General features: G+C 40.0%; 4 protein-coding genes across 10 annotated transcripts in view; 2 read left to right on the top strand and 2 right to left on the bottom strand.

The window, feature by feature from the left end:
* Positions 1-6,417, bottom strand: part of LOC139768413 (uncharacterized) — a 370,378-nt gene extending 363,961 nt beyond the window's left edge. Inside the window, exons 1-3 of the mRNA XM_071698567.1 lie at positions 6,285-6,417; positions 2,791-3,186; positions 2,215-2,261 (exon numbers count right to left, since the gene is read on the bottom strand). Of these exons, the coding sequence (XP_071554668.1) occupies positions 2,215-2,261; positions 2,791-2,911 (168 nt within the window). The 5' untranslated portion in view covers positions 2,912-3,186; positions 6,285-6,417. The remainder of the gene's footprint in view (positions 1-2,214; positions 2,262-2,790; positions 3,187-6,284) is intronic.
* A 466-nt stretch (positions 6,418-6,883) lies between these two features.
* Positions 6,884-10,527, top strand: Akhr (Adipokinetic hormone receptor). Of its 2 annotated transcripts, none has more exons than XM_071698562.1 (6): positions 6,884-7,167; positions 8,561-8,768; positions 9,092-9,186; positions 9,317-9,612; positions 9,977-10,117; positions 10,248-10,527. In XM_071698562.1, the coding sequence occupies exons 1-6, from the start codon at positions 6,884-6,886 to the stop codon at positions 10,343-10,345; spliced, it is 1,122 nt and encodes a 373-aa protein (XP_071554663.1). In that variant the 3' UTR covers positions 10,346-10,527. The 2 variants fall into 2 exon arrangements, with proteins under 2 accessions (XP_071554663.1, XP_071554664.1); XM_071698563.1 differs by having other exon boundaries at positions 9,977-10,162.
* Positions 10,528-10,678: 151 nt separating this feature from the next.
* Positions 10,679-18,271, top strand: Sage (salivary gland-expressed bHLH). 2 transcript variants are annotated; one of them, XM_071698565.1, is made up of 4 exons: positions 10,679-11,706; positions 12,279-12,414; positions 12,611-12,808; positions 16,863-18,271. In XM_071698565.1, the coding sequence occupies exons 1-4, from the start codon at positions 11,602-11,604 to the stop codon at positions 17,282-17,284; spliced, it is 861 nt and encodes a 286-aa protein (XP_071554666.1). In that variant the 5' UTR covers positions 10,679-11,601; the 3' UTR covers positions 17,285-18,271. The 2 variants fall into 2 exon arrangements, with proteins under 2 accessions (XP_071554666.1, XP_071554665.1); XM_071698564.1 differs by having other exon boundaries at positions 12,611-12,838.
* On the bottom strand, positions 18,125-21,976 carry LOC139768409 (RAB6A-GEF complex partner protein 2). 5 transcript variants are annotated; one of them, XM_071698558.1, is made up of 7 exons: positions 21,646-21,974; positions 19,894-20,411; positions 19,708-19,829; positions 19,517-19,624; positions 19,245-19,394; positions 19,049-19,161; positions 18,125-18,960 (listed from the first exon to the last, which is right to left on the bottom strand). In XM_071698558.1, exons 2-7 carry the CDS (start codon positions 20,013-20,015, stop codon positions 18,415-18,417), a joined length of 1,161 nt encoding a protein of 386 aa, XP_071554659.1. In that variant the 5' UTR covers positions 20,016-20,411; positions 21,646-21,974; the 3' UTR covers positions 18,125-18,414. The 5 variants fall into 5 exon arrangements, with proteins under 5 accessions (XP_071554659.1, XP_071554658.1, XP_071554660.1 ...); XM_071698557.1 differs by having other exon boundaries at positions 19,894-20,351; XM_071698559.1 differs by having other exon boundaries at positions 19,894-20,206.
* Positions 21,977-22,452: the final 476 nt, after the last annotated feature.

Here is a 22,452-nt window from a genome sequence, read left to right as displayed (position 1 = left end):
TCAATAATATACTTCCAAACACGCTTGTCGATACGGACATCCGGCTGCTAATGATATTTACGTACAACAGACAGAAACTCCTTATAAATATGAAACTTTGCGTTTATCATGATTCACTTTCTGCAGCGTTTATACAGAAACTAATAAAACTTAAGCTTCAAAGCTACTGTCATGGAATAACGCTCATACAGAAAGACCGAAATATATATATATATAGATATATTTATTTTAATGTAAAACGTTGCATAAAGGATAAGAGAAAATGAGAAATACTTAAATACCTTGCTTGCACCGGACTATTGTTCGCGAGCGAGTAATCGGTGTGATATGATGATTTTGAAAACAAACGCTTCTAATTTTAATTTACCGTACAATTTTGACACTGTCTTTACATAAAATTATTTACGCTATGTACGCAAAGTTAAATAAATACGCGATACAATACGAGCAATTCTGTATTATTACAAGAAATATCGAATATATATATATATATAAATAGCGTTTTTTTTATTGATCAATCAACGATCGTGACTGTGTAAAAATACGAATAAATATCCTCCCGGTCACTTTAAATTGTTCAAATCTAAAAAATACAGTCAAACAATTCGAACTGTTTGTTTAAATAAGACAAAAAGAAACAGACAAAAGCCATTTATTTTTTCATATTTTTATATATTATCTTTACTTAAACTATTTTTAATATCCCAGCAATTCAATCGCTCAGTTTTCTATTCAATCGAACAGACGGACCGTCAGCTCCGTTCGAACTTGAAACTCGAAACGTTCCTGCTTCGAGTTCAACCAACACGGTTTATTCTCAAATCTTTTATTTGCATCTTAATAGCAACGAGACAGACTATAAATTGCTCGAATTTACCCACGGTAAAGGAGATGTCTCGCATACAGCGTCGCAAATCCTCGGCGAGAGAATAAAGCCTTGAGCGTCTCGCAAAATTCCGGCGTCCTTACGCGAGAAAAATTCCAATGAAGCCCGACGTCGAATTTATCAGACGCTTAACGTTGTAATCTATACGAGTTACTCCGCTTAGTTTTGGCCCCCTTTACCTTCGGTCCACCCTCTTTATCGGTGAGAGCGTACAGCCGAGCCGGGGGGGGGGGGGAGGTATATACACCGGCCGGAGGAAGCATCGTGATTTTCAAGCATCTCTAGGGCGGCTACGTCGGGAATGAAATGAAAGGGGAAAGAGAAAGGTAAAGTCCACGTCGACCTTTCTTGGCGGAGATCTTTCTTGATACGTCCCTCCTTAATCCTCATAAGATGTACGTGCGGCACATAGTAATTTACTTTATGAAGCTTTTCCAGCGCGCGGCGCTCGAGATCATCACTTTCTCCCTTTATATCGACCGGCGTGTGCGCGCCTCCCACCGACGCTCATAACCCGTAATAACCGTGAACGACGCCGAGGCGACGAGCGGCGTCGACAATGATAAACGTCTTTACTTGCCGCGCCGGCGAAAAGACCGGGCCGGCACGGGGCACCGATTCGCCTGGCCGTAGGCACGAGGGAAGCGTAAAGATATCGCGCGAGCCCTCCCTCTTATACAGTCGATCGAGAGGCAGGGTAATGCGTCGACGATAGTGGAGTAAGTTATGAGAGTCGAACGGGCATCGATTGCCTCCCGGAGTCAATTACGCGCGACACCGGCCGAAAGCAGTGATGAGAATGAGGCCTCGGATTCTCGGCAACATGAGTGGCGGGATGGAGCGGGAGTAGGCTGACCAGGCACGTGTGTGTGCTCAGTTTTATTCACATCAATTATAAAAATATTTTCTAGGCAATGGATTTGTAAAAATTATATTACGTAAAGAAAGTGTATGTAATGAGAAATGAGATATTATAAAAGAGTTATGAACAGTCTTTTTCTAACAATTATTAGACGCTATATCAGAATTTGTATTTAAAATGATAATTAATGTGGCTGTAAAGTGCTCTGTATTAATAACTTAATCTCATGAAATATCTGAATATATTATTTATTCCTACAGTTATTACAGAAAACAATTAAAACATTAAATACTGAGAGATATATAAATATATTACAAATAAACTAATTATATTATAATCTATTGCCTCGAAATGAATAGGAGCCTAACTCTTTTATATCTCATTTCTCATACATACACTTTCTTTACGTAATATAATTTTTACAAATCCATTGCCTCGTTAAAATAAGATAAAAAAAATCACTCACCGGCCGATGCGCAACAGCGGAGTTGTAAGTTGTAATCCTGCGTTGATCTGTAACATAGAAATATTTTCACATTAAAGCAGCGTCCAAGAGAGTCGATAGCAAATAATTATCGCGCTCGTGAAAATTGTTAAGTTATATTACGACCGTGCGAATAAGGGCCATTCTACAATACGTCGCAAACGCACCGTCGCCGTCGCCAGTCGCGAAGGATGGAAATTGCTAATTGAAAAGTGCTATTTTCTGATTCCCGATTGCAAGTTGCTGTCGCCAGAAAGTTAAAACCTCACCAACTCTCTTTGGACAATCACAAGTGTCACACCTGACAAGCGCAACCGAAAATAACACTTTTCAATTAGCGGTTGCCGTCGTTCGGGACTGGCGACGGAGAACGGAGCGTTCGCGACGTATTGTAGAATGGCCTTAGGACAGAAGCGACGTTCGCGACATATCTTTCGTCGCATATGCGGAGATCGAACTCCGATCGAAATTGCGCCGGAGTTAAACCGCGAAAGTGGCGGAATCCGCCGCAGGACTGACGGGACAGCAAAATAAAACGAATACCATAATTATACTCACCCCACGGTCGCTCCGCCGTCGCCCGATGCCTCCCAGGCCCCCTCCTCCTCTCCTCCGGTCCTTCTCCGACGCACTCGCTCACTCGTTCCCTTGACCCGTTCACGCACGAAAATATCATCATTTACGATCGCGCGACACTTTCGACATTATGCACGGCACTCCCGGTATTAATCTCGCGACGCGGAGCATACTTAATCACACGACGACGGAAGAATTACGTCGGAGAAGCTACGAACTTTTCTATACGATCCGCTCGACGCCCGCGATGTCCCGCAGGTAGACGCTAAGATGGCGGAGAGCATTTCGTAAATCGCGCGGCCAACTTCACTCGCCAGGAGCAACGTCGCGGCGTCGCGAGGACGCTACGCTTGCTGCTTGTCAGGCGATTTTGGTTACCTGCAATTAAATCATCGATTAATGAACAATATGAACACTGGGTCTATCACCCACGATCGCCAAATATCGAGACACGATAAAATACGAATTAGTTAGACGTACGGCGTTAATAGAGACTGCGATCGTTAATTAATACGTCGCGGCGTCACGCGACTCACGGTCCGCTCCTTTATCCGTGTTCCCCGAAAGTCCGTGTGCCGTGTGACGTCATTCCGAAACCGCGCGACACGACGCGAGTCAAGTTGGCGGTTGAGATTCGAAAAGCGTCTCGCTATGAGACCAATCATCCGAAAGAATGTAATAGAGAGTATTATCGAATGCGATATACCTCGGCATCCGTATTAATTCCGTGAAACAAATGTATTAAATAATTCGATGTATCACAATTCTTCGTAATCTAAACCGCCGCCGTCGATTCGTGCACTATACTCCGCGCTGCGATCCGAGAGCAAGTGATGCCGGGATGATTGCCGGGCCCCAGGGGCGCGTCCCGAAACATCACCCGAATGAAAATCCTGCACAGCATATGTTATGTGCACTATAGATTTTTAGCACTTCGGGTGATGTTTCTGAACGCAGCTTGGTCTGACATTATTCATTGGACGAAAGAGATGCGCTGTGACGCATCGTAGGTAACGATGTAGAATCGTAGAGCAACGCGGGCCATGTGCCCCAGCTTCCAAAGGCCGCGCCGCATCTCTCCGAGAGAGATCACATATAAAATATGGAAAAATATAGCGGAACACGGAAAATTTCTTAAAAAAGAAATTGATTACATTATTTATTCTCTTTTTCTTTAATTAACAGCGATTATTAAGACAAAGATATGGAGCTAAATACAAGAAATTGAGGAGAAATACTAAACTGCCGATGTAAAAATACTGACTTACTTGTATCTACTTATATTTATCGCGAAATACGCTTCCGCGAAAATCTTGTAATAATTATCAGATTAAAGAGAAAAAACGAGTTAATATCTGAGCTTCAAACGCGTTATTGTTTGTAATTAACGTGTCAAGATCTTTCAGCTCGCTCGTCTTTCGCGACCCGCGTGAACGCCGGGGTCATGTACGCCTATTTAAGTGGGCTGTTTGACCATTCAATGCCATACGGCGCATAATATAAACTCGCGAGCCGAGTACACACCTTGATCAAACAAACGTCCGAAGCTGTCGCGATCACGCCCAGCTCGCTCGACATTGTCGCTCGATCATTAACCGACGCACATGAACGCATTTACATCGAGATTGCGTTTCACTAATTAATTATACAGCTACACAGCTATCCGGCCGCGAGTCAATCATCGAGTCATGCTCGCGCGGCTGTCTCTCGCCGGACGGATTAAAAAGCGCTAACAAAAAGATGTTGTGTTTCTACGGCTGAAAGCAAAGCGTAACATTGATACTGATTTTTTTTTCTCCTCGCGCAAAAAGTGTAAATTACCTTGACAAAAAAGACAAGCACATACATGCATATTTAAGTATGCGAACATGATACTCGATAATACCTAAAATTACCTTTTTTTTCTTAAGAATAGCATATCATTGCGTGTTATGTTTCTCTTGACTTGTGACATAACGATACAGTTTTCTTGGTGTTTTTTTAACTACAATCGATAGATTTTACTTAACAAGTTGAGTTGTGTTGTTGTTTTTCATTTCTCGTCAATATTTATAGCGTCGATTGACTCATAATATTCGTGCCTTCTAGCTTGGAATGAAATGCATGAATTTATAAATAATCTCAATTCGTAATCACAGTCGATATGAAAACCGATCATTTTTGCCGCGAGTCAAAATGAATTAGCAAGATTGTGCGTGTCGCTTCACGCGCCGAAGAATGACGCTTTTTGCGGGACGTTTCAGCGAAACCTTGGCGAGAGAATGCGATAAATAACTCGTCGTAAAAAAGTGCATCGTGCACTTTAATGTAGTTCGATACCGTCGTAAACAATGGCAGAGCGTCTTCGACGATACGGTGAGATTGCACCACGCACTTGACGAGTATCGATGCCTCGTGGCTTCCGTACGATAATTAATCGATAGGAGAATCGTTAGCGGCAAATTTCTATGAACTGGACAGACAGGACAACATCATATTATCGTAATTATCATAAGAACGTTTGCTTCAATTGAAATATATAATTATAACTCGACTTCCACGCGTCATACAAGAAATAGATACATTCGAAGCGTATAAATCATCAAATGCTTACGTACTTCTGCGAGAGATACGATTATTTTTTAAAGAAAATTTACTTTCGAGTTGAACATAATTATGAACGATTATGAACATGAAAATATTTTTGTCCTACTGAATTCTATAAAGTAGAGTTACGCGCGCACGTTTTGTGGTCTAAATTTCATTTAAAAAACAGTAAAATAACATATAGATGCGAAGTTTGTCGATAAAAAATATTTCATCGAAAAATTTTGTTATTTATCAATCTTACGTGCAAAAATTAATAAGAAGTTGCTTAAATTCTCCAGAATATCTTCGATTTGTATAATTAGCACGGGATTCATGATCTTCTTTATAATGCTATTCTCTGTGATTAGTCTACAGATATTATCATAATTAATAGAAAATAAAGCTGATCGCCTATTTCATATTATAATCACATTCCTTTAATCCGTTTCACCCTCTGGCAAAGAATTCCATTTAAAGATCAGTCTTGTTGACATAACCGTACGTTTAAGTGCGATATAGAAATAGAAGTAATGGACAATAATATTACAATCATCTTCATAATTATTAAAATCGTTATCGTTATCATTATCGTAATAGCATAATATCATGTTGACACAGTGATTTTAGGTAAAGTACCAGTATACAACATCGAAGATTCTCATTTATTCAAACAGTTTGATGATAACTCTCGCATTGCCTAAAATTATCGTGCTCATTTCGAAATGGAACATCAATTTGGGTTGCCTCGAAGTATAATAATACGGTCAACAATTGAGACGCTTTTTTTAGACCATCAGAATTGCGTTGAATATCCAACGAGGAACTTTCCATTGGTTGCCGGGCGATCAATTCAGCGAGTCGAAAAGAAAAGAAGCTCAATCATGTACACGCACGTGTAATCTACGTACAATTTTATATACCCTCATCACGTAACGCTGTTTTTCCTCGGATCCTTCCAGTCGGACTCGCCGATCCTTCCACCGCGCCTTGGCCGATACGAGGCAAAGCGCGACGCGGACGCGGGCCGAGAGCGCAGTGTCGACGTTGCGCGCGAAACTCGCGTAGTTCGCGCGTATCAACGAGACTATTTACGCAGTCTTTGCGTAGAAACCGCGTCAATTACGAATCACGTCGGTGCCTCCCCGCGAATTTCGCTCCAACCGCGTTTTTTTCCTCCACGTGATTCCGTTTCGTCCCGATCGGTGCGTTTCGCGATGACACCTCCCAGAAGAGGCATTCCGCGTCGTCGCGTCGGAGAACGAGCGTTGTCACGCTACCGTTAATACCGGAAATACCGTATAAATATTCAATCGTCGCACGAGTTTCACGTCGCGCGCTCGTAGCAGGCGCGGATTCGCACGGACGATCTCCGGAGTTTCTCTTTTCTTTTCCTTCCTCCCTTCTTTTTTTATTTGTTCTCTCCCTCGTCGGGCGAGTATCGGCTGAATGACGAGGCGGCGCCGGCGGGTCGAGAGAATCGCGCGCGAGAGGAGTACGCTTCGGAGATATGTCGCAGGATTTTAATTCCTCGTCGTTGACGTCGTCTTCGGAGTCGGCGGACGACGCGAGGGACGAGTACCTCGCCAGGTGGGAAATCGCGGTTCTGACCAGCATATTCCTCATCACCCTCCTCGGCAATGCCCTGGTCCTGCTGGCCCTTTACGTCCGGCGGCGTTATCAGCGACGAAAGTTCACCAGGATGTACTTTTTCATCTTGCACCTGAGCGTGGCCGACCTGTTGACGGGTCTGCTCGACGTTCTGCCGCAGCTCGCCTGGGACATAACGTTCAGGTAAGCTGCATTGTCATTCCGGCTAACCTTGTGATTCTTTAATGAGCTTTCGTTGACCAATGCGTAAATTCGTGTCGAAGGCGATAGGCAGGAAGTACACCGAGCGCGTTTGTTTATCTGCAACAACATACGATGTCAACTATGATAGTGCACTGGTTACCACTTCTTTTAGATATATTCATCAATTACTTTATATTTAGAAAAAAACGCATTTGAAAAGATGATACGGGAACTGTAAAAATTAAAATAATATCTAGCTATGCAAAACAATGATTATTTGATTACTCGAATCCAAGTGTTTGAATTATCTATATCATCTAAATCTGGACATTTAAAAAGTTGCTACGAGAAATTGGGCAGAAAACTAATCGCAGAATGTAATAAAATTTATCGAAATTATATAACTTTCACATATCTATTGTATGTACACATTACATGGTGAAATTATTATAAATATAATACATATTAGAAATCTTTAGAAACAAGAAAATTAATTAAATACTTTTCGACTTTGAGAGAGAAAGAGAGAGAGAAAGGAATATTAATTGATTTATATACTCGAACGATGAAGAGTTTCTTTTAACTGTAATTATATTTTTCGTTGTGGAGACCCACATATTTTAGAGCCGGTGTGGAAGAAACGGTAGTGGTGGCAAAATTAATTTTAAAGTTGATATTTATAGCTCTTGATGAAAGAATACGTGATGTATACATGTATAATACATATAACGACTAAAATAAATCAGAAATCTTTTTTGAGTCAAGCTTAATCAATGATTGACGGCGAATAACCATCTTAAAGTTCTAAAATCAGGACGGACCTTAAAAAAAGCAGTATAAGCACCTGATATTTTTCCCAGCATAATCGAGTATATTGACACTTTGATTGATGTTAGAAAATTATATTTATCCATCAAGATATGATGAATGATAGGATTAATCCAGATAGGAGTCTCTCTAACGTTTAGCTTTCACTGCCCAATATCATCTGCCATTTTAATCAAAATCTTACCGTAAATACTTTATTGTTTTCACACAAATATAAACTTGGCACGATTCCAATAATCTTGAGAAGCAAATAACAGAGGTAAATAACAATCGATGTAATACACTATAAATATATGAGACAGTTTTCAGTTATCGAATAGGTATTTCCGACCTGATATTGGCCTGTTAATATTAGTTCTAAATATTGTAAAAAATATCATCTCAATCAAAGATCAAACCTAAACTTCTGTACCTACGCTTCATATTCGCATTTTTATCCATTTGACCCTTTTTATACACAACTTCGACGTATCTTTGACGTACAAATTTGTGTAAAGTTCTATCGCAGAAATCTGCTCTCATCTAGAGCAGCGCGATTAAACAAATTTGATGGTACGGCCGTCAGATTTCAGGGTGGAGCGGCGCTCTGTAAACTGATCAAATTCGGACAGCCGTTCGGCCTGTATCTCAGTTCCTATATCCTGACGGTGATCGCGATGGACAGGTATTATGCCATCTGCCACCCCTTCAGTTACTGCAGCATCACATCTCGAAGATCGAAAATGATGGTGTACGGGGCGTGGGCGCTTGCCGCTACACTGTGCGTACCGCAGGTCCGTTGAAAATTTAATTCGCACCTCCGTGAGATGTATTCCGTTCACACGATCCACCTTGCCTCGCGCCCGAGGGTGAATCGGTTTACTTGAGATATTAATTTTTATCCTATGTAGACAGCGGGCGCAAATTCAATAGCGTCGACACGCTAATTTATGAGAATGCTTGTATGGAACTTGTCGCTTATAAATGCATTATGCGCTTCACGAATTTCTTGACGTTTTTGATAAATGTATCTCGGGCCCGCGGCTGTCGGACAGTTGTAAACGTCGTTATCTTTGTTGCGGCAAATTACAGATTTCTTTTCGTTCAATAATTTTAGATTTTTATATTCTCGTACACGGAAATATCGCCCGGCGTTTGGGAGTGTTGGGCCACCTTTTACCTGAAATATGGCGAGAGAGCTTATATTACTTGGTAATATCCACTCATCCATATGGTTTACATTATATTTTAAAATATATATATTTTAAAATATATATATTTTTTCGTAGCGTTTAATAATATCGATAGACTTAAGCGATGTGATGTCTGGATTTAATTATAGGTACAGTGTTACGCAGTTCCTATTACCCTTCATAGTGCTCGTGTATACTTACACGAGAATATGCATATCGATATGGACGAGCAGTAAAATGTCGGGTGTCGTTGATCTCAACAGAAGTAACAAGGCCAGTTTTTTTCAACGAAATCGAGATCCCCTTATCTCCAAGGCGATGATCAATACTGTAAAACAAATGATCATTGTGGTTAGTTTATACATCATCACCAATACCCCTTTTATCGGGTGTGAGCTATGGGCAACGTGGGATCCTAAAGCTTCCACTTCATCATTTCTCACTGGTAAATATCTTATCAAATGCAGTAACAAATTGTAACAGTATAATTAAAAAATACTATTAATTAGAAAGTGATATTGGTCATTATATAATATTCAGCGATTCGAAAATTCCAATTAATATCTTTTTAATGAAATTACAATTAATTGATTGCACAATTCATAACGCTTATAACAATATTAATTTATTATTATATATTATTGGCTTAATTTATAAATTTATATTGTTATAGGAAAATGTGTAAATACATATGCGAGAGTAGAAAACGGAATTTCCCGTATTTATTTTTCGGATCTAATGTTTCTCTAGGGCATTAAATTATTTATTAATTCTTATCTCATTGTACTTGTACGTGTTATAATTTGCAGGAGCTGCCTTCACTATTCTAAGTCTCTTAAACAGTCTCACGAGTTGCGTTAATCCTTGGATTTACTTTGCATTTAACAAGGAATTACGCGCGGCGTTGACAAGTTTTTTATACAGAAAGAAAGATTATTCGTTGACTTACGGTAATCATAATCTGTCACTTTGATTCGCTCTACCACGAGTACCACGTGTGTATTTGTGTTACGACCGTCAAACATTTTCGCGTCGCGAGAAAGTATAAAACGTTATATTTATATTGCCATTTTCTTTCAGATATAGATGCACGTCGGAACGCGTCGGGTGTACCCTCTTCAACATCGTCGTTTATTTCTAGAATCTCGCGACTTGCGAGTTCAAAGATATTCGGGTAAAGTGGAAATAAAACAAAGTTTGCATTTTGAGAAGGACTGTTTTGAATATAAAGAATACACCGCGAATATAGTTGATGCATATATACATTCGCGGGCGTGTAAATGCGTTCAGTACGAACAATGTCGGAGCACATGCAATTTCTTTCTATGACGACTTTTTAATAAAAGTTATTTATGGACAACCTATTAAAAAATACCTGCGAACAAAGAACCTCGCTGTTTTACAGAAATATTTCCAGGATACAGCCAGCGATATAGATATCCACGAAATGTAGATATCCACAGAAAGATTGTCACTACAAGAGTTTCGATCACTTGAAAATGTATACACATACAATATCTGACTTCGCGAATCCGTTTTACAAACTGAACGAAAGCACGGTGCAATTTCAAAAAAATTTTTTCTCCTCGCATTCGTAATTCCCGTCGCATCTCTCCACCCACGTGTGCGTCATTCTTCACGATCTGTTATACTTGCACCGTTCCACCTCATTAGTATTTCCATCGGCCGGGCGTCTATTATGTTCCGATGTTTGTACTCCCATTTTTATCCCGATCATCCCAGAGACTCTCATACGCATGCTAATATTATACACCAGGTGCGGACACCCATATCTAACGCCATTGCTACCTATTTAATTCCTTTGGGAGGTAGAAACATTTTTTTAAATATTTTTTTATTATGCGAGCATTAATAAGTATGGTACGATTAACGCGAGTTCTCCAATTTCGATCGTTGCTCCAAAGTAACCAAATTCTATACAATAACGTATAATATAAATAATTTCATGCAAGAGCTGCAGATAAACATTATTATGATAGTTCTGAAAATTAGCTTAATATATTCCAAAAAATAATGATCATTTGCTATATTTACAGAAAATCCAATTTTTGCGAGTGTCTATGTTTTCTTGTCATATTAATAATAATTTTCTAACTTTCCGTTTTACTTATATGGCAATCAAGTACTTTATTAAGAATAGTATAATCGCGATACACTTTGGGCAGGGCCCATATGATATCCGATACATTCCTCTCTTTACCTGGTTGCGACAAACTGAGAACCCCCGGCGCGGAACACCTGAATACTTAATAAACGGATAAAATTAACATTAATAACGACTGTCTGTGGCTGATCCACATCTTATCCGAGGACAAACCCAGCCGACTAGACCTACGTGATAAACGCTTTCCGATACTTGGTCGGGAAGGACGTCAGTCGTCAGTTTTTCACGACGTTTCTCTTCGGCACGTCGATGGGTGACATCAGGGTTAACGAAGACGTGCTATTTGTGCTCGATCGGGTGTCCGGGATGGAGCAGAATTCGGAAGAATATCGCGCCGAGCCGGCGAAGAACGAGGTAGAGGCAATCGAAGTGCGATGCGACACTATCGCGAAAAATGTAACTCCGCAATATCGCCCAATAATGCAACTGATAGCCCCGTCATCTTCTTATTTACTTATTTACTTTGCGCACGAGTCTGGGCTCAAATACCGATGTAAACTTTTGTGACGGAAAATATTCTTTCGTACTGCGTATTTTGAATCAAAATTTTCTACATTTATGTATCTTGCATTTTGAGAAACGTGTCTTTTCTCGCAAAATAATATATATTTTGCGAGAATCTCTTATATGTTTCATCTTTATTTTCAGTCTTTTATAGTATCTTGTATTTATCTTGTATTTTAATTTAAAATACACTGTTAAAACAACTTAACCAACAGTAATTTGTAATACCTATTAAACGATTATTTTACAACGCTGTATTCCTGAAAAACATTTTAGTGTCGCATTTATCTCGTGTCGCGATTACATCGATTTGTTTCGTACAATATACGAAGAGAAGGTCAGCGCATTAAGAAACTTAAAGTCTCAGCACAAAAGAATAGGAGAAAAAGAATGAGAGAGAAAAAGGCGAATTTATATTCCAGTCTGAAAACGAGAGCAACGATGAAGATTACGCGCGTTCGCCGGTGTTACTGGATTTAGACGAGAACTCAAAGCAACAGCAACAAAAGGCAAGCTCGCCGAGTTCCGCATCAACGGTGAATCAAAGATTGGCGGCAGGTACGCATACGAGGTACTTGAGCTTGTACTTCAAAATACGAAGGAAGTTACTAATTCTTATTACGTATCAGCTAAACATATCCCCAAATATTATCAATGACATAATTGCTCGATTAGTTTCTGACACGTAAATAGTATAATTAATGGTAAGTGTGAAATCGTGTTATTAACTGTGCGTATATCACATTCCCATTAGACGAAACAACACGACCGCAGGCCATAAGAGACAGATGGCAAGAGACGAGCTTCGAGACGCGCGGCCAGCAGAATCCCGAGGGAGTGCTCGTGATTAGAGTACCGGAACCGGAAATAATTGGCAGCCATCCGCATCTCGAGATGCTCCACGAGACCAACATTAAGTCGGTGCACCGGGAGCCGTCGCAGACTGAGAAAGGTGCGGCAATGTCGAATTGCTCGTTGCCTGGTGAGATCACATCCACGATTGAACTAATCTACATGCCTTAGGAATGCCGCGCGAATAGATTGGCGATCATATATATCTGTCATAGATACCCTTAATACGTTCGCGTTACCACATGCTAGAGTTCAAAATTTTCTCGCCACAGGCCATCCCCTCTACGTCGATACCAATTAGTAAACTTTATTTGTTTTAGACACATGGAATTGCAAAATTCTGGCTGTCATATATGTAGAGTTGAAGTAAATCGTAAAGCGAACGTGTTAAGACGCATTTGTGAGAAGATCAAGCTAAATGATCCATGAAAGTAAATCTCTTTCCAAGTACCAGTTTTCTTACAGCGAGAGAATTAACAGAGGGGGCTGCTTAATTGCCGGACGTTAACACCGCCGTTCCCAGTTAGGCGCGCGTCTCTCCTAGCAGCCTTGGGCAAACGTGTGCACAGCTCCCGCTCCAGCAGCATGACCCGTAGATTTTTGTCACGTGTCCGCTGTATCTGTCGCACGAGAATCGAGGGATGATGCTGCTGCTGCTGCTGCTGCTTCTCGCGCGGCTTATTTTCCGTCACGGCGTCGTGCCGGCTTCCCTCGTCCCTGCGCGAGTACGACATGGTGCATGAATATCAATTCGGCCGGAACGTACGCACGTATTTCGGAAAAAGGACGAGATATTTTCGCGTCACGGCTGCACTCGATTTTAGGCATCGCTGGCACATTTTTATACCAATGCGTCGCGTAACGCGTTTGAAATTATTTGCAGACGTGCATGCGTATCGCGTCGGACAATTGTACATAATGTAAAAATCGCGTGTACAAATCAGTCAGAAAATTCATGACTCTCGCACTTTTGTAATCAATTTTAAAGCTTGCAAATCGGGCGGAAGTCTCAAATGCATGCCGTGTACATAGCACTTCATTTTTGCATGAACTTGTAATAATGAATCATGCGCGATATCGAGCTTTAAATTAAATTTTCTTTGATCTTTTTCTTTCAATTGACAATTTTTCTCTACCTAATTTCTCTCCTCTAAATGTTTGAAGTTCAACACTTATATTTTGATTGATCAACCACCTTCGACGCTACTTCCCAGCTAGTAGAAGCTTATAAAAAACGTCTACGCTCTTCAAAAAAACACTTAAAAGACGCCTGAAAACATATATCGTCTTTTGATGTCTTTAAGACGTCTTTTAGAAACTTTCTACTAGCTGGGTTAACTTACAGTTGCTATTTAGAGCTGCAGAATTTCACTTTAGCTAAAATTTTGTTTTAAGTTCTGACATTTCTAGAATTTTTAAACAACAAGTATACTCGCCAAACCATCATATACCTATATACGTGATTCGCAATGTAGCCGTTGTCGACTCGCTTCAGCCGTATACCCCTATCGACGTCTCTTCTGCATCCGTTATGGCCTTTGCCGCCCCTTGAGACACGCTTGACACGCTTGCCAGGTTGCTTGCCGGTAGGTAAGACGTAGCCCGCCGGTCCTCTGGCGCCTATTCCGCCGCGTTTCCCCAGGATCTTGGCGAAAAACTGCAGAATTGTTTGGCCGCCGTCCCTCCACCAGCTACTACCGCACTTCTCTTCTTCTTTCTCCTCGATCTCGACGACGCGATCGCCGCAGCTCCGTTTCCGGTCGACGCTCTTGCAGCCGCGCTCCACCTGCCTTCGCAATTCTTGCGAATTGCACACGACCTTCTGCACGGTTTCCCGACGATCATCCTCGGCATGCGGAAATTCCGCAAATTTCTCAGAATCGTCCTGAACGATCGATGGAACATCTTCCCGCCGCGTTAGAGATGATGGATCGTTGAGAAGCCCGATAGTTTCGGTTTCTACGCAAATGTCCTGACGGCCCTCCTTATCTTCGGAATAGGGACATGTTATACATTTTATCAACTGTATAATTTATCTTGTACATCAGCTTATAAAATTAACATACAATGTCAATTCATAAATTTATGCTCATTTTTTAGTAAGTTTGAAAGGCAAATAGATAAGATAAATGTTATCATTAATTTTCGAAACAAGTTTTTGTTTATAAAATTAATGATAAAAGTTTCTTCATTTGTTGTCACCTATAGACAGCTTTTTTATTCAATAAATTAATAAAATATCGTAATAGCATATACTTGATTTGATCGATTTGATAATTATTCTTCTATTTGATGTTCGGATTTATTGAATGATCGCGAGAGAGAGATGCTTTATACCTTCTTACTTCTTACTTTGATCAACGCCTTCGAAGCCGCTGCACGTCACGAGCGCTATTTCGACCGAGCTCTGCTTCGATTCCAATGTCTTGCCGTGATATCGGATCTTCGTTCCGAGTCCAGTATTCGAGCTCATAGTCGAATCCTGAACCACGTGAAAATAATTCGTGTCCGCGCCTTGAGGCATCACACGTATCACCATCATCCTCTTACGCGTGTGCGGCAAAGGCAATCGAAAGTACCGCGCGTCGTTCAGTCGCATTCCTTTCAGTAAAGAGCATTATTTTACAGCTGTTTTACATGCACTCTACATATCTTTTTACTCGTTTTATCTTATATTTTTATTTTATTATTAGTCTGTGTATTTTACGCGAATCACGCGATATCTCTTGAACGTTATAATACATAGAATATATAAAATAAAATATAATTAGATTACTCCGAATAATCACCGAACTTTCACCCCTTGTTCAACATCCTGAAATTTAGAGGAACAATTAAATATATCTTATTACACAGACTTTTTACGCGGAATTGTACATGTAGCTGCAGCTACGTAATATGCGCATATAATCCAAATGGAACGTCATGCTAACATTGATTTCCGCGAAATAAATTAATTCAGCACATCTCGATTAACGCTGTTTGAACATCTGACAATGAGAGATGAATAATACAATCCATTTTGCGTCAATTGTAATAATAACCGGTAATATCTATAACCAGTTATCTTGAGATAGATCGTGATCTTAATTACTTCCACATGATCTTAAATTATTGCTCGATTTTTTTCGCGACGCACGCTGTAGGAGGATAAGCTTAGGCATAAATTACAAATAATAAACAAGACTGTACGAGATTAATAGATATACAAGCCACGAGAAGTTATAAGTTCATGTTACGAAAAAATATTTGCACAAAGATTCCTTTTATTTTTATTTAATATATATAAATTATATTATAATTAACATATATTGAATTAGATATATATAATTTTAACTCTAACCTTTGCGACTAGCTTTGATGTTCGTCATTCTTAAATATTTCTCCCGACCCCGTTTCAAAATTTGCTTTCATTTAAAAGAGATTACTGGTAAAATTTTGTCTCAATTTTATTTTGCAATTTGTTTCTTCTTTTGACATTTTTATAAGATAAATATCTAAAATTTATATTCATTTTTATTAGTCATATTGGCCCTTTTTTTGTTTTTGCAACAGGAATGTCTCGCGAATTACAAGATAGATGATTCCGTAAATAACTTCTCATACAATTTTATACAAAATGTTACAGTATTGTCCTATGTCTTATTAATTCAGCACAAAACAAATAAAAAAAATATTATTTTGTAAGGGAAAAGATTATGCTTTTATATACCATACATAAATTAGAAAAAAAATTTGCCCTATTCGCAAGAAATATATAAATATCCCAGTTAGCAGAAGCTTCTAAAAAAACGTCTTAAAAACGCTTAAAAGATATCTGAACAATTATGTCTTTTAAATATCTTTGTGATGTCTTTAGACGTTTTTCAAAACTTTCTGCTAGCTAGGATGACTAAAATCATGAAATTCCTTCGAAAGCCAAATTCCTTCGCCTTAAATCCGAAATTTTCACATGTAATATATCAGCGTCTCTACATGAAGCTAAAGTGCTTTTCTAAAAAGTTCGATTTTAGCTTGTCCGTCCTGGAAAAACACCCGAACCGATTCGTTCCATCATTCGGGCAGGTCGTTGTCGCGCGACAATACACCGACAACGACGACGAGTGCGCGCGAGCAAGAACAGTCGTTAACCCCGACGTAATTAACGATTTCAGACTACAAGAAGTCTGCCTGCGATCGCGAACGGACCCGAATGCGCGACATGAACCGCGCATTTGAGCTGCTGCGGTCGAAGCTGCCGATATGCAAGCCGCCCGGCAAGAAGCTCTCCAAGATCGAGTCGCTGCGCCACGCCATCACGTACATCAGGCATCTGCAGAGCCTGCTGGAGCCGCAGTACAGCTATGTACCAGGCATGCCCGATCGTGCCGGCGGCTATTACGCGGCTCCACCGGGTCCGCCGACGTCTTTCGAGGTGCAACATCCGGCTGCAGCCCGATGGGAGTCCCTTTACTACCGATACGATTACCACGCGCCCTTCGCCACCCCATCGCCGCCGACTTTGGTACCGCCTCTGCAGCCGAGATTGCCGGTTGATCAAGAGGACCGACAGTTCTCTTACGAAGCACGTCACTAGCTCATCGCTTCGAGAATGAGCCCTCGTAAAAAATTGATGAATTAAAAAAGTTGATAAAATTTATTTTGTAATATTATGGATTTCTAAGAGCAAGACGTTAATTCTTTTAGAAGGAATAAACATTCATGGTCCAAAATACAAAATGTTTACCTTCAACAAAGGAATTAGAATTGTTACTCTAAACTTAACAATTTTTGCCTCAGATTTGAACCTATTGACTTCAAGAACATTTAAATATTAAGAATCATATAAATAATTATTTTATTAAAATGTACATGTATCTCGACATGTATGCATTAGGATTAGGAATATTCAATAAGAGAATAAGAAAAAGAAATATTAGAAACCCATAATATTATAAAATAAACTTTTATCAATTTTTTTTTAATTTATCAATTGTTTGCGGGGTTTATTTTTATTAACTGTGACTTTTTACGAACGAAGGAATTAGAATAGTTACTCTAAACTTGGCAATTTTTGCCTCAGATTTGAATCTATTGACTTCGAAAACATTTAGATATTAAGAATCATATAAATAACAAGCAGTAAATATTTAGATTTTCGAGAGAAAAATAGCAAAGATAAGATTGCAGGAAAATGTAAAAAAGTACAGTTAAAAAGAATATTCTCATGAATCATGAAAAAGAAAAATTTATAGAGAATGTACATTATTTATAAAGATTAAGGTAGCCTGTTTATTTTTCTTCGTCGCTGTGTAATATATCATTTCTGCAAAGTCATTAGTCTCCGAAGAAACCATCACTCCGAATAGAAATAAATGCTATAAAGTCAAAGATGCTATTATAAAATTTATATATCATAGATACAAAAGTGCTCAAATTATTCTAACGTTTTTCTCCTTTATTACATATAATTCTTTTTTATTTATATATACATAATTATATGAAAATATATCTTCCTCATATATAATAAATTATCATACAGAATACAAATTTTCTAAACTATCATGGAATAACAATAATCGCATATCTACCACATAAAAATCATGAAATATCTGACTGTAAGTTTAAGTTATTTTCTGTTGATTGCACCTGCACCAAAAGCACCGATACTTCGCTTCTTTTATGCGCACTGATTAAATAACATGCATATATGCTACGTTATGATACCTATATGACGGTGTTGTATTTCGTCTGTTGCGCCATGTTCGGCGGAGTAGTGGTTGGATGGATATGCAGTGGAAGATCCCAAATCATCGTTTCGACATCCAGAGTCGAAGGTCCGTGCCAGCTTATGGTGTTCTCACCGGGCATGTCCATCAATTTCGGCGTTGTGACAAACTCGAAATGCAATCGCCACTTGAGCGTTACCAAATCGGTAGTAAAATCCGGTGTGACATGCAAGGGTATCGGTAGCACCAGATGCGAATATTTGAGACCGAGACACATCTCGTGATGCTTGTTGTAGCTGATCAGGGTCGGCGTAGCGGTCTTCCCTCGCTTGTACTCCTCGGACACGTGTTCCTCTGACTGTAAAGACACAGACACCTGAACGCAGGATACAGTCGCGTTCGAAAAATCGAAGGTTCCGACAATGTCCTCGCCGAGTTTGTAGGAATTCTTGAAGAGGCAGAACCGCACCACGCGCCCACGGCCGTTCGTCACGTTGTAAAAGTTCGGACTGCGTCTGGCTGTTAAATTCTGAAACGTTGTAGACTACACAGTTATGTTAGCACTATTACAATTTTTAAATCAAATTTAAGTGCAAGTACTTCTTGAGATTACACAAAGAATAGCGTATAACCTGCAGCGTTTGTAGAGCGATATCTAGTGGAGTTTCCCTGTTCTGCGTTTCCATAAACGGATTGTTCGGACTCAGATCCACGCTATCGTTACATGCTGTTATTTCTGGCAATTCTGTAAAGTAATATATAAATTATATAGACTTTATATCACAGAGGTATTATCATTTTTCTATACAAAATCCTTTAAAATATTACCGCTTAAAGAAAGCACCCTAAACGGTACTCGCAGCAGTTTTATAACTGTATTCACTCTTTGTGTTCCAATTGTGATCTTATAAGAATATTTCACAGCCTGTCCTCTGTATGAAGGTGGAGCGTCACTTGGTATTGTCTCACGATAAATATCTGTTTGCAAAAGAATTTAGTAAACTTAAAGAACACAAAATATACAAGAGGAATTATTAAATAGAAATATTTAAAACACAATTCCAAATATTAAAATTTAATTAGAATAATAAAAAACTTACAGGTTTTACTTTCTCCAGGTGACAGTCTTAAGTCGCAACACAAGATCTTTGGCTTTGTATTCAGTACTACGTGTCCATTGTCTTGCTGCCATGGCGCAAAGGTAGTATCTGTAACAAAGTCGTAATAAATGTAGACATAATTAGTAAAAATAAAACAGAAAGGATTAAAGGTATTTCTTCTAAATTCGTACTTGCGTTAATTGCCACTGAACGAGCTGCAGTATTTATTTTCTCTGAAAGGACCATTTTGCTGTTGATTGTACACTGGCAATGGACCTGTGCACTCGCCCATGCGAGACTCTCGAATAAATCACTGTGAAAAAGCAATTGATGTTACGAACAATAAGTTCATTGCCTACAGCGTTATCATTCTTTACCTGTGGCTTTGTGATATTTGATGATTTGGGTTCGGGGGATTAGTGAACGTGACCAAACATTCTATAATCTCCCCGGAAAAATACACAGGGCCTCGAACGAGTTTTGCCGTGATTTCTATCATATTGGCTCTCTTTTAGATAGAGACATTCGTACTTTTCCCAATCATGAGATGACAATCTTGTCATTGAGATTCAATCTTCTCGTAATCCATCACATTCATTCAATCGTCTGAGTATCTACATATTTAAATTAAATCGATATATGTGTCGTACCCCTTCGTCAATTTATTCACAACTCGCTCCAATTTCATTTCTAAATTCGTGGGGAAAATGTTTATAGATATTTCATTAATAACCTAACCCTACTGACTTCACTGGCGTTTCTTGGTACAAACAGAGAGAAGCCTGAGAGAGGCCATCCCGGCCTTTTTCCTGGGACCGTCGAAAGCCCCTGTACACTACCGCCAGTACATCCATTATCGAAATTGGTACTACGTAGCCACGTTCATTTTCCGATACTGCCGATAAAACATCATTTTGTTGTATATATATATATATATTACATAACATTTGCGATGTAGCACGGACGCGCACTAGAATGATGTTTTATCGGCAGTGTCGGAAAGAGAAAAAGTGTGAGAGGGAGAGAGGGCTATCACTATTAGATATTAAACATACAGATAATATAAATATATAAAATAAGTTAACATTTATCGATACATGTAAGATATAAATATTAAACTGATCCTCGACCAATTACAATCGAGAATATCTTACATGTATCGATAAATATTAACTTATTTTAAATATTTATATTATATGTTAAATATCTAATAGCCCTCATCTCTCCCTCTCTCACTTTTTCTCTTCTTTCACTTTCACACTTCCCAGACAGCACAATATCCAAAATCAGGACATAAGACGTCTTTTAGACGTCTTTTAGCCATCTTTTCGTAAGACATCTGAAAGACCCGCTTTTGGACATGTATGTTGTCTGAGTTATTTCAAGATATATGTATCTCCTATCAATTTAAAGATCCGAATACGAGACAATATAGGCCTTTATGGACAATTTTGTAAGCAAAACGAATAATATTTGGGGAACAAGCAACAGGGAATGTTTTATAATTTTTAAGTATCTTGACGATGGTTTATCGTCTTTTATGGAATTTATGGTATGCGCGATCACCGCGCTGCAAGAACGATCGCGACGAAATTTTTACAAACGATACATATTAATGTTAATTTTCTACAAAGTTAGATTAGGAGCACATACAAATAAATTTGAAACATTTGTAAACGTAACGAATTACGTGAATTACGTGAACGAGCAAATTACGTGTCTGTTCTTGAACGAAAAACGCAATTGTATTCGCATACACACGTTTGAGCTTGTTAATTCGCACTCTCGACTCTCGACGCTCATACGCATTTTGGAGCAAGCTCGCTCCTTCGTTCACGATCGTTCGCGATCGCGACAAGCAAAGTGACATAACGCCAAACGCGCGATCATTCTCTTTAATTACTTAATAGATTATTAATTCCCGTGCTTAGTGAGAGATTCGAGCTATTCACCGAAGCGTCTTTCCACGCGATTCACTCATTCGCGAAGTAGAAATCGAAACGGAGGCAAAAGACACGACACGAATTCCGAGGTTATCGTCTCACTGCGACACGCGGGACAACGATTCTATTAAAGATTCGGATGTGTCGCGCTTCGAATCATTTGTCTCTCATGCACAATTCACTTACCGATCACGGCACATTGCAGGAGACCCGTCAAATCACAGCCGGGAGGAACGGGAGGGTGATACGACGTACGGGCGTCCTTTCGGCCATCCCACTCGTTGCAGACGTTGCAGTCGACACGAGAAGAAACAGAATACAGAATATTCGGCGTACATTCAACTTGCAACACACACACACACACACACTGTAACCTGTGAGGATTTCTTTTCGTTCACGAAAAAGAAATTACACGAGCAACAACGTCTCGCCGCGACCGCCGCGTTAACGTATTAATTACTTGCGTGCGCGCCGCGCCGCGCGGCGAGTCGAGCCGGGAGCCTTCGAATCCGGCCGAATGCCGAATCACGTTCGGCCGCTCTCGCCGCCCGCCGGCGCGCGTCGGCGAGGCACGCGGCACGCGGCACTCGGCAGTCGGCACCTCGGCCTCGGCCTTGGCAGTCGCAATACCGCGACCGCGACCGTTGAATGAGTCCGCCGATTTCGCAGCAACGTACGTGCAAAGTCGGCGCGCGGACGATCATTTCCATCGGCGAGACAGCCTTGATACTTGTTTTGCCGACGCTCGGAGTACCCTCACCTGCGGATATTACTCACAATCAGTCATTCTCCCGATAAATTTCGAACAGGTGTCAAGTGTTTGTGCTCCGTGCCGTGGGTGCTGATTCGGAACGCGCGCTCGTTCGTGCGATTGGCATTCCTGCTCCTCGTTTCGCGGGAATAATCGACGAGGCGCTCAATAATTTGCATCAAGTGTGTATCAAGTGTCGTGAATGAATTAATGTGTCGCTCGCTCGAGACGGAGATGTCGAG

Source organism: Temnothorax nylanderi, unplaced genomic scaffold (genome assembly GCF_030848795.1).
Source record: "Temnothorax nylanderi isolate EJ_2023f unplaced genomic scaffold, tnyl_v1.0 TNYL_tig0016_pilon, whole genome shotgun sequence".
Lineage (NCBI taxonomy): Eukaryota > Metazoa > Arthropoda > Insecta > Hymenoptera > Formicidae > Temnothorax > Temnothorax nylanderi.
The sequence above is the reverse complement of the archived record's forward strand: the minus strand, read 5'-3'. Positions and strand labels throughout refer to the sequence as shown.